Genomic DNA, 15972 nt, shown 5'->3' with positions numbered 1-15972 from the left:
CCCCTGGCTCCGGCCCAGCTCCCCCAGCTCCGGTGAGTTCATCCCGACACCAGATCTGCTCCGCTGGGGATCTTTAATCCCAGAGCTGCTCTCACCCAAAGCCCGGCTGGAGCACGAGGATTCCCTCGGGAACGGCAGCAGGGCCGGGCTCGCGTCCGTCTGTCTGTCCCTCGCCCAGCTGGACACGGCCCTGGGAGCCAGGACACTCCTCTGGGATCCCTGGCTCCAGCCCCAAGCTCTTCCTCAGGGGCTCTTCCAGATCCTCAGGATGCCGTGAGTGAGGTGGAATTTGGGGGAATTTTCTGATTTTTCCCAGCTGGGGAACAAAGGGCAAATCCAGGCTGAGCCAGCGCCGTGTCCAGGGAGCAGGGACACCACGTGTGGTGACATCCCCTGGAATGTCCCCTGGAGTGTCCTGGAAGGTTTGGGACACGTTCCTGTCTGTGCCTGTGCACTTCACCCTCCTAGACCCCACTCCCAGGGAATGGCACAGACTTCCAGGGCAGGGATTCCCCTGGGAACAGCGACCAGCAGGTCCCTCTGGCTCTGTCCCCACACCCAGACCCTCCTGCAGGTCCCTCTGGGTCTGTCCCCACACCCAGACCCTCCTGCAGGTCCCTCTGGGTCTGTCCCCAAGCCCAGACCCTCCTGCAGGGTCTCCAGGTCTGTCCCCAAGCCCAGACCCTCCTGCAGGTCCCTCTGGCTCTGTCCCCACACCCAGACCCTCCTGCAGGTCCCTCTGGCTCTGTCCCCACACCCAGACCCTCCTGCAGGGTCTCCAGGTCTGTCCCCAAGCCCAGACCCTCCTGCAGGTCCCTTTGGGTCTGTCCCCAAGCCCAGACCCTCCTGCAGGTCCCTCTGGGTTTGTCCCCAGACCCTCCTGCAGGTCCCTTTGGGTCTGTCCCCAAGCCCAGACCCTCCTGCAGGTCCCTCTGGGTCTGTCCCCAGACCATCCCACAGGTCCCTCTGGGTTTGTCCCCATACCCAGACCATCCCACAGGTCCCTCTGGGTTTGTCCCCATACCCAGACCATCCCACAGGTCCCTCCAGGTCTGTCCCCACACCCAGACCCTCCTGCAGGTCCCTCTGGGTTTGTCCCCAGACCATCCCACAGGTCCCTTTGGGTCTGTCCCCAATCCCAGACCCTCCTGCAGGTCCCTCTGGATTTGTCCCCAAGCCCAGCCCGTCCCCAAGGCCAGCACCACCCTCTGGAAGCTCCAGGACCCCTCTGCTGCAGCCCCAGAGCCACTGTGGGGACACCCAGCTGGGATCTGTGTCCCTGCACACCAGGACAGTGTCCCCAGCACCTCCCTGCCCCCCAAAGCCACCTGGAGGGTCCCCAGCCCCACGAGGCTCATCCGGAGCCTTTGAGGCGCCGCTTCCGCCCTCGCCACATCTTGAGAGCAGATTGGGAAAATGCAAAAAACCTGTGCTTCCCCTCTGGGTGCCTTTAATCCCTCCACGGGCAGGAAAAGTGGGACTGGGGCCACTGCTGGACCCTGGGGAGGTGCTGAGACCCCCCCAGTGGGAGTCATTAGGGCCCCATGACCCTAAACTGCCCCCCAAAATCCAGCAGAGGCTCCCTGGGTCCTGAAGATTCCTCAGGCTGCCCAGCACCAGGGAGTGAGGAATGCTGCAAAGGGAATTCCACGAGAAATGGGGCTGGGAAAGGCTGGTGCAGCCAGGGAATGGGGTGGGGTGGCTGGGACTTTGTGAGGGCTGTGGGGAGAGAAGGGGTCAGGGCGAGGGGAAGGGTTTGGGTCTCCTGGGAAGTCTTTGGAGCCACCAGGACCTCTGTCCTCTCCTGTCCCAGGGGATGGGAATCCCAGCTGGGATCCTTCTCTCACTCCGGGGCTGGGTCCTTGTGGGGACTTGCAGGGCCACGCTGAGCTCCTTGGTGGCCCCACGCACAGGGATGTCGCTGTTTTGGGGTGCCCCAGGTGGTTTTGGGGTGTCCCAGGTGGTTTTGGGGTCTCGTTCGCCCCCCGCGCCCCAGCCCGGGCTGTGCCACTGCCGCCCTCTGGCGGCTCCTGCGGGCCCTGCACCCGGGGTGTCCCCGAAGTGTCCCCAAAGTGTCCCCTCCCCTGGACCCCACCCCATGGTCAGTGATGGGATTGGAATGGGGCTGGGAGTGGGAATTCACTCGGGGCTGACCCCAAAGCCCCCCTGAAGCCCCCCTGCCCCCTTTTCCCTCCAAAGAAAAGGGATGGAATCATCACCACTCCCCCAAAAATCCCTTTGGGCTGAAATCCCGAAATCCCAAGGGATTTGTGAGGGAAAATCCACCTCGGACTCCCTGTGGATGAGGAGGTGAGGGGTTCAACACTCCCCACCACCCCAAAAGGTGCCATTCCCCCCCATCCTTCCCAGGAATTCCAGTGCAGCCAGGCTGGTGAGGGAGGGCTGTATTTGTGGTGGCACACGGTGACAGCAAGGGTGGCACCAACCCTGGCACCCCCGAGGTGCAAACCAGGAGGAATCCATGTAAAAATAGAGGGAATATTTACACACAGCATCCTTTAAAAAGCTGGCATGTGGGGTGGGAACTCCAGGGCTAGAACACGGCCCAGGGCTGGGTTTAGGGACTCCAGCACGTCACAGCCTCACCCCAAAGCTGCTCCTCAATCCCTGGGGTCCCCTGAGCAGCCTCTGTCCCCTCCCCTCTCCTCCTGCTTCCACAAAAACATTTTTTCCTTATTTTTCCCCCCAGGAATCCTCTCCCTGAGGCTCAGGCAGGTCAGGCCTTGACCCTACACCCCTTTCCCCCAAACACCTTTTCCCTACACCTGCTGCTGCTGCAACTTCAAGCGTTAAATACAGCATTTATGGTTAAATGAGATCCCATTCCTTTTGAAAACCAGCCTGGGGAGCAGCCAGGGCAGCATTCCTGTCCCTGGGAGCTTTGGGATGAGCTCTGGGATGAGCTGTGCTCTCCCAGGAGCAGCATTCCCATCCCAGGGAGCTTTGGGATGAGCTTTGGGAAGAGCTGTGCTCTGCCAGGGGCAGCATCCCCATCCCAGGGAGCTTTGGGATGAGCTCTGGGATGAACTGTGCTCTGCCAGGAGCAGCATTCCCAAGGCAGGGAGCTTTGGGATGAGCTCTGGGATGAGCTGTGCTCTGCCAGGAGCAGCATTCCCATCCCAGGGAGCTTTGGGATGAGCTTTGGGAAGAGCTGTGCTCTGCCAGGGGCAGCATCCCCATCCCAGGGAGCTTTGGGATGAGCTCTGGGATGAACTGTGCTCTGCCTGGAGCAGCATTCCCATGCCTGGGAGCTTTGGGATGAGCTCTGGGATGAGCTGTGCTCTGCCTGGAGCAGCATTCCCATCCCTGGGAGCTCTGGGATGAGCTCTGCTCCTCTGCTGCCCCCAAACCCCAAAGCCCTGGAGAGGCAGAACGTGGCTGGGAGCTCAGCTGGGCCCTTCCCACGGAGCGGAGAGGGGACACAGGAGCAGGGCAGTGACAAAGGTGGGGACTGCCACCCCTTTGGCAGCACTCAGGGAGTCCTTCCCCTCCTTCCCTCCCAGAACGAGCAGCGATGAGTGAGGAAAAGCCAGCAGGAAAAGCCCTCTGTTGGAGAGACAGACTGACAGACAGACAGACAGACAGTGTCTGTGCCCTCTCTCACACCTTGCCCCGGGGCTCAGAAGTCGCTGAGGATGCTGATGTCGGCGAACTCGGCGCGGTACCGGTGCGAGTAGAGGCTCAGCAGCAGCGCCCACTTGAGCGCCATGAAGCTCCACACGCAGGACAGGTAATAGCTCTTGGGGTCAGTCAGGGCTGTGGGGGGGAAACAGTGGGATTGGGTGGGAATTCGGTGGGAATTCAGAGGGAATTCGGTGGGAATTTGGTGGGAATTTGGTGGGAATTCGGTGGGAATTCATTGGGAATTCAGGGGGAATTCAGGGGGAATTCATTGGGAATTCGGTGGAGATGAGAATGCTGAGTCACGGCTTGGAGCTGCTCCAGGAGGGATGGACTCAACCTTTGTCATGGAAATGAGGAAATTCCCAGGTTTTTTGGGGGGCTTTGTCATGGAAATGAGGAAATTCCCAGGTTTTTTGGGGGGCTTTGTCATGGAAATGAGGAAATTCCCAGGTTTTTTGGAAGGGCTTTGTCATGGAAATTTGGAAATTCCCAGATTTTCTGGAAGGGCTTTGACATGGAAATGAGGACATTCCCAGGTTTTCTGGGGGCTTTGTCATGGAAATGAGGCGATTCCAGGATTTTTGGAGGTGGCAGGAGCACCCCCAGCCCTCCCCAGTGCTCCCAGTGCCTCCCAGTACTCACACTGGTGCTGGGTGATGGCCAGGGCCAGGAAGGCGCAGAAGCCCAGCCCGGAGAGGGCAGAGAAGAGGATCCCGACGGAGAGGAAGAACCTCAGCCCTTTTAACCAGGTCCTCCAGTAATCCTGCAGGTACATCACATGCGTGATTAGGGCCCAGAGCGCCAGCACACCTGTCCAGGTGACAGCAGGGACATCAGAACGGTACCCATGGACAGGTAAAACACAGCCCAACCCCCCAGAACAGCACCCATGGACAGGTAAAACACAGCCCAACCCCCCCAGAACAGCTGGGAACAGCTGGGAACAGCAGCACACCTGTCCAGGTGACAGCAGGGACATCAGAACGGTACCCATGGACAGGTAAAACACAGCCCAACCCCCCAGAACACCTGGGAACAGCAGCACACCTGCCCAGGTGCCAGCAGGGACATCAGAACAGCCCCTCCTGGCCAAGCCCTCCCTGCAGCTGCCAGGACCTGCTGCCCCCCTGCCCACATTCCCTGCTCAGGACAGGCTGGGTTCCCACCCCAGGACCAATCTCCCCGTGCTGGGGGTCCCCAGGCTGGCAGGAGGGATTTGGAGCAGGGCAGATCCCGTGGGCAGAACTGCAGAGTCACGGCACCCCAAACTGTGCCAGGGTCTGGTGACAGAGCTGAGCCCTCGAGTTCCCCAAAATCACCTCCCCCACTTCCTGCTGCCCCGGGTTCCAGCGCTTTTGAGGCACATTTGGGACAGAAATGGGGAAATTGAGGTTTGGAGTCAGCAAAAAGCTGCTCCCTGCTGAGCCTGCCCGGATGACTCAGCAGAACTGCCCTGAATGCTGAGTCAAGGTTTGCTGTTCCCTCCCTGACATCACTGCTGCTGCTGCTGCACCAGAGTGCCTTGAGTTCCCCTGATCCTGACCCAAACCCTGATCCAATTCTAATCTAAATCCTGATCCAAACTCTGGTCCAAACCATGATCCAAACCCTGACCCAAACTCTGATCTAAATCCTCACCCAAACCCCAATCCAATTCTAATCCAAACCTGATCCAATTTCAACGCAAACCCTGACCCAAACTCTGATCCAAACCCTAATCCAAGCCCTGATCCAATTCCAATCCAAACCCTGATCCCAATCCTGATCCAAACTCTGATCCTGACCCAAACCTTGATCCAAACCCTCACCCAAACCCTTATCCAACTCTAATCTAAACCCTGACCCAAACCCTGATCCAATTCTAATCCAAATCCTGACCCAAACTCTGACCCAAACCCTGATCCAAACTCTCACCCAAACCCTGATCCAATTCCAAACCAAACCCTGACCCAAACCCTGATCCAATTCTAATCCAAACTCTGACCCAAACCCTGATCCCAACCCTGATCCAAACTCTGACCCAAACCCTGATCCAATTCTAATCCAAACCCTGACCCAAACCCTGATCCAATTCTAATCCAAACCCTGACCCAAACCCTGATCCAATTCTAATCCAAATCCTGACCCAAACCCTGACCCAAACCCTGATCCAATTCCAAACCAAACCCTGACCCAAACCCTGATCCAATTCCAGTCCAAACCCTGATCCGAACCTGATCCCAACCCTAACCCAAGCCCCAATCCAACCCCTGACTCAAGCCCTGATCCAAGCCCTGGCCCAGCTCTCCAGAGGCAGTTCTGGGCCAAAACATCACCTGAAAAACTCAGGGTTTGAAACCATTTTTTACTGGGAAATGAAATAAAAGTTGTGACTATTGAAAGCTTGGGGTGACTGCCTGCAGGAGCTGCAGGTTTTCACCCCAGGGATTCCCCAAATCCAGCCCTGCTGCCCTATAAAAACACCTTGTTCCTAAAGCTGAGCCAGGGCACCAAACCCCAGAGCAGCAGCAGAGCCTGCACAGCTCCTGTCCCACCCAAACCCCTCCATAAAAACACAAATCCCCGAGGATTTACCCCAAACCCAGCGCCCTGGAGCAGGAGCTGCCCCATCAGACACAGCCAAGGATTTCCAGCAGGGAATCCAACCCAAATTATCCCAGGATACAAAAAAGGGAAAGCCCCAAAGAGCCCCGAGCAGAGAGGAGCTGGCAGGTACCAAGGAAAAATCAATTTCTGAGTAAACAAAAAAAGCTCCCAGCACCCTTGGAAGGAGCTGAAATAAACCCAGGAGTTCAAAGCAGGGCTGGGGAATGATCCTCCCCCATCAGACCCAAATATTTGGATAATGTTTGGGCTGTTTGAGCTCAAGGGAAATGAGCTTTCCCTCTCTGCAAACATCCAAACAAAAACTGGGACAAGCACAAGGTTTTGTCAGCCTCCTGCTCCTCCGGGAAGGATCCTTCAATCCCAGAGGAGACTTTTTGGGAATGTTCCACTTGTCACACATGGAAATCCTGGGGAAAAACAACAAATCTGCAGCGGAGGCCAAAAAAAAAAAAAAAAAAAGAAAGCACAAACAAACACCAAAAATTCAGATTTATTCCACAAGGAGCTCCCCAACTCCAGCATTCCTGCAAGGAGCATCGTGTGGTGATGGCAAAGAAAATGAGGGTGAAAATGAAAAGTTACATTAAAAACCTCTGAAAATGGGGACTAATTCCAATATTGGGGGTTTTTTTTCTGTGTGTTTACAAAGCCTTCAGTCCTTTTCTAGCTAAACAATCCCCTTTTATCCACTCCAGCTGCAGCATCAGCTGGAAGGAGCTGAAATCCCCACTCCAACAGGGGCTGGGGCTTTGCCAAGTGAAATTTTGTCATTTCCACGTTTTCCAAACTTTGCCTCTCCTGGGGGAGCCCGGGAGCCTCAGCTGGGTTTGGAGCAGGTCAGACATGGGGGGATTTTCCTGACAAAACTGCTGGGGCTCCACACTGAGATATTTTAAGAAAATAGCTCTGGGAGGAGAGGAACCTTTGGAATATTCTGGTGTTGTACCAGATCCCATATTCAGCTCCTATTCCTTCCATTTCAGGTGTTTTTAAAATTCTCCCAAGCCCCTGTGACTGGGTGGAAATGGAATTAAACCCCTGGGATATATAAGGGGTTTAATTTCATTAATTCCAACCCCAGCATCGTTTTCCCTCCATGGCACTTCAGACTTGGATCGAGTTTTGACTGTAAATAAAAGGGAATTAGTGAAATTTAGGGCTAATTCCCAAGCAGGAAAGGTTCTCTGGGAGATAAGGGAAATATCAACAAACTGATTGCAGAGACAAAGCTGGAGACCCCTCAGAACCAGGAAGAATTCTCCCAGCCAGGAAGCCTGTGGATAAACATCCTCAAACACAGCTCCAAAGGCACAGCAGAGGCATTAAAAACGAGATAAACACGGGCCAGCAGGCAGAGCTTGGCTTAATCAGGGCACTTTGAGGAGGACCTGCAAATTCCGCTGTCAAAATTCCACTCTCAAAATTCCTCTGTCAAAATTCCTCCCGGAGCAAAAACACAGCAGAAAATACCTTCATTTGCTCTTCCTCCTGCATTTCTGGTTCAAGATCCCCCCCAGCTTTGTGCCACCCAGCAAAGTGTGGGAATTCTCTGCTGAATCCCAGCGCCAGCTGGAAATAAAAGCTTTTTTCTTTTTTTTCTTTTTTTTTTTTTTTTTTTTTCTTTGAGGGAGAGGAAGCAGAGACAAGCCCAGCCATGAACCTCACCCTTGGATCCTTTCTAAATTTTAACTTCACTTTCTACTCTGGCAGGAATTCAGCCAGGGAAGCCCTGGAGCTGCAGCACTCTGTCCTGCTCCACCCCAACCATTAAACCACAGCCACAAACCCCCAAATCTCAGATTTCTGGGCACATCAGGCGCAGTTTTACCCCCCCGAAACCCAAACCCCTCTTCCCCCTCCAGGGTCTGCTTCCAGCATTTGGGGAAATCAGGAGGATTTTTTTTGCTTCCCTGAAAACTTCAGCCCCAAGGAAGGGGCTCCTCGGCCCCACAGGTGCCATGACACCCCCAATTGCTGCCCTGACACCCCCAATTGCTGCCCTGACACCCCCTCAGCCCTGAGATGCCCCTCAAGCCCTCAAACCTCCCCTCAGGGATGAGGAAGGGGGTCCCTGGCCCCACCATGGCCCTCACTCCCCTCACAGCCCCCTCAGGCATGAGAAATGGCCTCCTCACAACCCTCAGCCATGGGGAATGGGCTCTTCACTCCCCTCACAGCCCTCAGGGAAGAGGAAGGGGCTCCTCACAGCCCTCACAGCCCCCTCAGCCATGGGGAATGGGCTCCTCACTCCCCTCTCACCCCTCAGGACGGGGCTCCTCACTCCCCTCTCATCCCTCACAGCCCCCTCAGCCACGGGGAATGGGCTCCTCACACCCCTCACGGCAAAGCAAGGGGCTCCTCGGCCCCACCGCCGCCCTGACCCGCTCCATCACGCCCAACCCCGATCCCTCTCTCACGCTGATCCCGCTCAGCCCTCCCGGGCCGGTGCCCAGCGTCCCCTCGGCCCCGGTGCTGCACCCCAGAGCCCTCCCGCCCCGGCCTGGCGCCGAACCCGAGAGCCCTCCCGGCCCGGTGCCCGCCCGGCCCGGTGCCGTACCCCAGAGCCCTCCCGGCCCGGTGCCCGGTGTCCCCTCACCCCGGCGCCGTACCCGAGAGGCCGCCGGCCGCAGCCGTGCCGGGCTGGCGCAGCGCGGGCACCACGCTCCAGGCGCAGAAGGCCGAGAGGCCGCTCAGGGCACCGAAGGACGCGTAGGCGACACGGAGCGCCAGGGCCCCGTTCAGCGCCATGGCGGCCTCGGCGCGGCCCGCCCACGGCACCGGGACACGCCCCAGGAACGGCGACGGCACCGGGACACGCCTCGGGAGCGGCAACGGCAACGGGACACGCCTCGGGACACGGGAACGGGACACGCCCCGGGACACGGGACTCGGACGCGGGACGCGGGAACGGGATCGGGACACGCCTCGGGAACGAGGACAGGACACAGGACACAGCACCGGGACACGGGAACAGGACACGCCTCGGGACAGGGACACTCCCCGGGACACGGCACCGTCCGCCGGGACTTGGACACGCCCACAGACACCGGGACACGCCCACCAGGACCGGGACACGCCCACAGACACCGGGACACGCCCACCCGGACCGGGACACGCCCACCCGGACCGGGACACGCCCACAGACACCGGGACACGCCCCCGGTCCCGCCCATCGCAGCGCGCCCCCTGGCGGGCGGGAGGAGCGAGGAGGGACACGAAGGGACGGGGACACCCCGGGGGGACGCGGAAAACACCGGGGGGACACGAGGGGACACCGCGGGGGGACACGGGCGGCACCGGCAGCTGGGGAGCGTGTGGCGTTGGGGACATCTCCGAGTGGCTTTCGCTTCCCCCCGGCCCATCCTGTGGGACTGCGGTCTGGGGACACCTCACCAAAATCCTCGAAGACTCTTTGGGGCTTTTCCGTTCCCTTTTCTCCCTTCCGCTTTTTTTTTTTTTTTTTTTTTTTTTTTTACATTCTTCCCCTTTCTGAGCCCTTGGTTGGGTCCGGCTCTGCTTCATTTGCAAGGACGCAAATTTCCAGTGAGGATTGTGTGAAAATGGGATTTTCTCACTTATTTCCATCATTAATTAATTATCCCGCGAGCGCCACGGGGGCAGAGGCGCTCCCCGAAGCTGGGAATTCTGCTTTTCCCGAATTTCCCGGTTCAGCCTCCCCCAAAAGGATCTTTGGGGATGGGGAAGCTCGGCTGGGCTGCTCTAGGTGGCAGCAGCCTCCTTCCCTTTCCCGAGCCATCCCCGCTCTTCATCCACCTCCCCACCCCTCCTCCTCCTCCTCCTCCATCTCCCTTCCCCCTCTCCATCCATCCCTGGGTGTCCCCCAATGAAATTCGGGTTTTGGGGGGGTTGGACGGGGCTTGGAGCGCCCTGGGACGGGGGAATTGTTGCTGTCCTGTTCTTCCACCCCAGCCCGCAGCAACCCACCCTGCTCAGGGAGGCAAAATTCCACCCAGTTTGACCTAAAATTCCCCCCAGTTTGACCCTAAAATTCCCCCCAGTTTGACCCAAAATTCCCCCCCAATTTGACCAAAAATTCCCACTCAATTTGACCCAAAATTCGTCCCCAATTTGACCAAAAATTCCTACTCAATTTGACCCAAAATTCTCCCCAGTTTGACCCAAAACTCCCCCCCAGTTTGAACCAAAATTCCCTCCCAATTTGATCCAAAATCCCCCCCCAACTTGACCCAAAATTCCCCCCCCAGTTTGACCAAAATTCTCCTCCATTTTGACCTAAAATTCTCCCCAACTTGACCCAAAATTCCCCCCCAATTTGACCCAAAATCCCCCCCCCCAATTTGACCCAAAACCCCAGTGAAATCCCAAAAACCCAATGACACCCCAAAAACTCAGTGGCACCCCAAAATTCAGTGACACCCCTAAAACCCGGTAAAATCCCAAAACCCCAAAGACATCCCAAAAACCCGGTGAAATCCCAAAATCCCAGTGAAATCCCCAAAACCCTATGAAATCCCTAAAACCCAGTGAAATCCCAAAATGCCGGTGCAATCCCAAAATCTCCGCGACACCCTAAAAACACGGTGACACCCCTAAAACCTCTTGACACCCTAAAACCCAGTGACACCCCAAAGACACCCAATACCCAGTTACACCCTAAAACCCAGTGAAACCCCAAAAACCCCATGAAAACCCCAAAACCCCGGCCGTCCTTGCCCAAGGACTCGCAGCTCCCGCCCCGCCGTGGGATTTTGAGCGTGAAAACTTCGAGGGCAGCGAAGCAAAAATTGCATTTCCTGCAAAATTGCATTTCCTGCAAAATTGCATTTCCTGAAAAATTGCATTTCCTGAAAAATTGCATTTCCTGCAAAATTCCATTTCCTGCAAAATTCCATTTCCTGCAAAATTCCATTTCCTGCAAAATTCCGTTTCCTGCAAAATTGCATTTCCTGAAAAATTGCATTTCCTGCAAAATTCCATTTCCTGAAAAATTGCATTTCCTGAAAAATTGCATTTCCTGCAAAATTGCATTTCCTGCTGCGGCTGCAGGAATGCAGGAGGGAACGAGCGGCGTCAGCAGCGCCAGGTGAGATCAGAGATCCGAGATCCGAGATCGGCTCCTCCTCGCCCAATTCCCCCCGGGAATTTCGGGGCCCATTTTGTCATCCCGGCTCTGCTGACTCTGCCCGAGCCTTGGGGATGCTCTGGGGTGATTTTTGTGCAGGTGGGGAACGGCTCAGAGCCAAGGAGGAGCAAAATCTGGGGTTGTTTTTTTGATTTTTTAGGGGTTTTTTTGGTTCTTTTTTTGGGTTTTCTGAGAGATTTTTTTTGGCCTTTTGGGGTTTGTTTCACGGTGGGTTTTTTGTTTTTCTTGGGGTTTTTTGGGGGGTTTTTTGGGGTTTTTTGGTTGGTTTGGTTGGGGATTTTTTTGTTGTATTTTTGATTTTTTTTTAATTGCGTTTTTGTGGGGTTCTTTTGATTTTTTTGTTTGGTTTTTGGTTTTTCACTTTTTGGACCCAAAATTGGCTTCCTCAGCACTGCCTACCCCAGGCACCTGGATTTTCTAAAGGTGGATGAAATGGAAATGAGAACAAGAAGAGGAGGAGGAACCACTCCAGGTGGGAACAGCGATGTTCCTGCTTCTCCACCGCACCCCAGCCCAGCAGCTCCCACCCATTTTTTTCACTTTTTGACCCAAAATTGGCTTCCTCAGCACTGCCTACCTCAGGCACCTGGATTTTCCAAAGGTGGATGGGATGGAAATGAGAACACAAAGAGGAGGAGGAGGAGGAGGAACTGCTCCAGGTGGGAACAGCGATGTTCCTGCTTCTCCACCACATCCCAGTCCAGCAGCTCTCACCCGTTTTTTTCACTTTTTGACCCAAAATTGGCTTTTTTGGCACTGCCCACCCCAGGCAGCAGCTTCAGATGACACCTGGATTTTCCAGAGGTGGATGGGATGGAAATGAGAACACGAAGAGGAGGAGGAACCACTCCAGGTGGGAACAGCAATGTTCCTGCTCCTCCACCACATCCCAGCCCAGCAGCTCCCACCCATTTTTTTTCATTTTTTGACCCAAAATTGGCGTTTTTGGCACTGCCCACCCCAGGCAGCAGCTCACCTGAGGTGCCACCTGTGTTTCTTTCCAGGGCTGTGGACCTTGGCCCCGCTCCCCAGCACCTGTGGTTGCCCCGGAGCTTTCCCGGTTATCGCTGCTGCCCCAGCCTCGGGAACAGCTGGGGAACAGCCGGATTTACCGGATGAGGGATCCTTCCTCCTCCTCCCTCCTCCTCCTCCCTCCCCGGGCTGGAGCTGGGAACAAAAGGAGGAAAATCAGCGGGGATGGGACAGCCCTGTTTGCTTCCCGAGAGTGGGAACAAACTGGAGCTCTGTCCCGAGGGTTTGGCCTTGAGGCCGTTTTGTTTTGTCCCTTTTGAAGGAACATTTTCAGCCACGGGAGGAGCTGGGGCTGAGAGCCCAGAAATGCCAAAGGCCCAAAGGGGAAAGGAAGAGGGAAAAGTTGAGGAAATGGGGAGGTCCCGGCTTGTCCTGGTGTGGGGAATGGTCACAAATCCAATCTTTGGGAAAAATAAATCCCACTCTTGGGAAAAACAAATCCTGTATTTGGGAAACAGAAACAAATTCCACCCTTGGGAAACAGAAATAAATCCCAGCTTTGGGGAAAAATAAACCCCATCTTTGGGAAAAAAAAACCCCATATTTGGGAAAAAATAAATCCCATCTTTGGGAAAAAACAAATTCCATCTTTGGGAAACACAAATAAATCCCATCTTTGGGAAGAAACAAATCCCATCTTTGGGAAAAACAAATCCCATCTTTGGGAAAAACAAATCCCATATTTGGGAAACAGAAACAAATCCCATCTTTGGGAAAAAACAAATTCCATCTTTGGGAGAAACAAATCCCATATTTGGGAAAAAGAAACAAATCTCATCTTTGGAAATATCAAATCCCACCTTTGGGAAAGGCATTGCTTTTCTTTCTCCTCTCTCTGGGTTACTGGTGGGACTCAGTGACCTTAGCGGCTTTCCCAATTTGAACAATTCCACTTTTCCACACTTTTCCACGGTTTTCTGGACGCTCAGCCCTTGCTGGCCTCAGACCCGAGGCGCCTGCAGCTCCTCGGAGACGCAAACCTGGGAATTGTTTCAGGAAGGAGCCGAGCGGGCACGGAACGACCGGGAGAACAAGACACATCACGTTCCCCGGATGATAATGAGGGAATGAAATTAAACCACCTGGGAGACCAAAACTCTCCTTCCTTCCTTCCTTCCTTCTTCCCTCAGGAGCAGCTTCCCCTCCACGGCAGCAATTCCCGCCTGAGCTGTCACCCGTGGAAAATCCAGAAATGAATCACGCCCAGAATTGGGGAACGCTGCTCAGATAATTCCTGAAGCTGTTGTTCCAACCCAATAAAACCCCGTGCAACAACAAGGGGCGTCCCATAATTTGCGTTAATTCCGGAATCGCTGCTAATTCCGGCCCAATTAGGAGATAAAACACGGCGCCGGAGCCGCTTATTAAATTACAAATCATCCCGGCTAAATCCGAGGATTATTTAACACCGAGGGTTTGGGGGAGCTGCGCCGGAATAACGATGTCAGGGGAGCAGGGGCGTTAATCAAAGTAATGAAAACATAAATTAGGGGAGGCTGGGCCAATAAACAGGAAATAAATAGGGTTGGAGGGAGAGAAATGCATAAAGCAGCAGCATTAAAGGATAAACCCGCAGTGTTGGGAGCGCTGTAAATTCCCAACCGTTTTCACCAGGATTGGATTTTCGGGGCTGATTTGTGGCCGTGTCCCGGCGAACCGGGGAGATGATAAATACAGAGATTTCTGCACCCCCAGCTGCCACCAAACCCTCCTGGGGAACACCCAGAGCTCCCAGGTCCCTCCTGGAATTTCTGCCCTGCCCAGGGATGAGACCCGGCCGCTCATTCCAGGGAAATGGAGCCAAAATAGGGGGTGGAGTGAAAATATTGGGGTTTAACTTGGATTTCACTCCATTCTGCCTTTGAGGGGGGCAAGGGATGGGGAGCAGGGTCAAATGGATCTGTAAATCCACTTTAGGATTTGGGAGCAGGGCCAGATGGATCTGCAAACTCAGTTTAGTATTTGGGAGCAGGGTCAAATGGATCTGTAAATCCACTTTAGGATTTGGGAGCAGGGTCAGATGGATCTGTAAATCCACTTTAGGATTTGGGAGCAGGGTCAGATGGATCTGTAAATCCACTTTAGGATTTGGGAGCAGGGTCAGCTGGATCTGCAAACCCATTTAGTATTTGGGAGCAGGGTCAGGTGGATCTGCAAACCCAGTTTAGGATTTGGGAGCAGGGTCAGATGGATCTGTAAATCCATTTTAGGATTTGGGAGCAGGCTCAGGTGGATCTGCAAACCCAGTTTAGGATTTGGGAGCAGGGTCAGCATTTGCTGCCCTATGGATTTTTTTATCCCTTTAGGATCTGGGATTTCAGGAAGAGATTCCTGCCAGGAGGGCGGAGAGGCCAGAACTGCCCCAAAGCCAGCAGGGACCCGCCGTTAATTAATTTAATTAATGATTGTCCAAGTGGAGCCGAACGAGCGGGGTTAAAGGAGCGATAAGAGGGTGATAAGGCAGAGCTGGCGGGGCAGCAGCGGCTGCAGCCCCCGGGAAGGGCCGGGATCGGTGACCCTGCACCTGGAGCGGAGTGAGGGACCAGGGACACCCCAGGGACACCTTGGGGATGTGGGAAATGCATTTGTGGAAAATTTGGTAGGTCAAGAAACGCTTATGTTATGTATTATAATTGCATAATATATATAATTATATAATATTTCTATAATTAATACATATAATTTATATATTTCCATATGTATAATTATATAATATTTTAAATATTAAAATTATATGGGTTATATTTTACACATTAAAATTTAAAGTATACTGTATTAATTCTACAATATTAATAATATAATACTGATAATACAATATTTATATTATATCATATCATATTATATAATATCTTTTGTATTATAATTAAGAAATAGTCGGCTTCTGATTGTGGTTATAACATGAGTTATAACATCTGTACTGTCTCATCCTTCTCATAGGACTAAAAATAGAAAAATGGGAGCCGTTCCCAGGAATGAGGGGTGGGAAAAGAGAGGGGTGAGGGGACCCTCATTGCTGGGTTTGAAATGGGATTGGGAATGGGAATGGGATGGAAAGGATGGGATGGGATAGGGTGGGATAGAATGGGATTGGATTGGGATAGGATAGGAATGGGATGGGATTGGGTTGGATTTGAGTGGGATAGAATGGGATTGTAGTGGGATGGGAAAGGGTGGGATAGGATGATATTGGGATAGGAATGGGATTGGATAGGGTGGGATAAAATGGAATGAGATAGGGTGGGATTGGGATTGGAATGGGGTTGGATAGGGTGGGATAAAATGGAATGGGATGGGATGGGATTGGGATAGGAATGGGGTTGGAATGGGATAGGCTGGGATTGGAATGGGATGGAAAGGGTGGGATAAAATGGAATGAGATAGGGTGGGATTGGGATAGGAATGGGATTGGATAGGGTGGGATAAAATGGAATGCGATAGGGTGGGATAGGATGGGATTGGGGTAGGAATGTGGTTGGAATGGGGTGGGATAAAATGGAACGTGATAGGGTGGGATTGGGATTGGAATGGGATTGGATAGGATGGGATAAAATGGAATGTGATTG

General features: G+C 54.0%; 1 protein-coding gene across 1 annotated transcript; it reads right to left on the bottom strand.

The window, feature by feature from the left end:
* Positions 1 to 2390: 2390 nt before the first annotated feature.
* SLC48A1 (solute carrier family 48 member 1) lies at positions 2391 to 9021 on the bottom strand. The gene is made up of 3 exons (XM_063179316.1): positions 8862 to 9021; positions 4288 to 4455; positions 2391 to 3777 (listed from the first exon to the last, which is right to left on the bottom strand). The coding sequence occupies exons 1-3, from the start codon at positions 8998 to 9000 to the stop codon at positions 3641 to 3643; spliced, it is 444 nt and encodes a 147-aa protein (XP_063035386.1). The 5' UTR covers positions 9001 to 9021; the 3' UTR covers positions 2391 to 3640.
* Between the last annotated feature and the right edge of the window lie 6951 nt (positions 9022 to 15972).

The sequence above is a fragment of the Melospiza melodia genome, chromosome 31 (genome assembly GCF_035770615.1).
Source record: "Melospiza melodia melodia isolate bMelMel2 chromosome 31, bMelMel2.pri, whole genome shotgun sequence".
In the NCBI taxonomy this organism is placed as follows: Eukaryota; Metazoa; Chordata; class Aves; order Passeriformes; family Passerellidae; genus Melospiza; species Melospiza melodia.
This window is presented reverse-complemented; position numbering and strand designations above follow the sequence as displayed.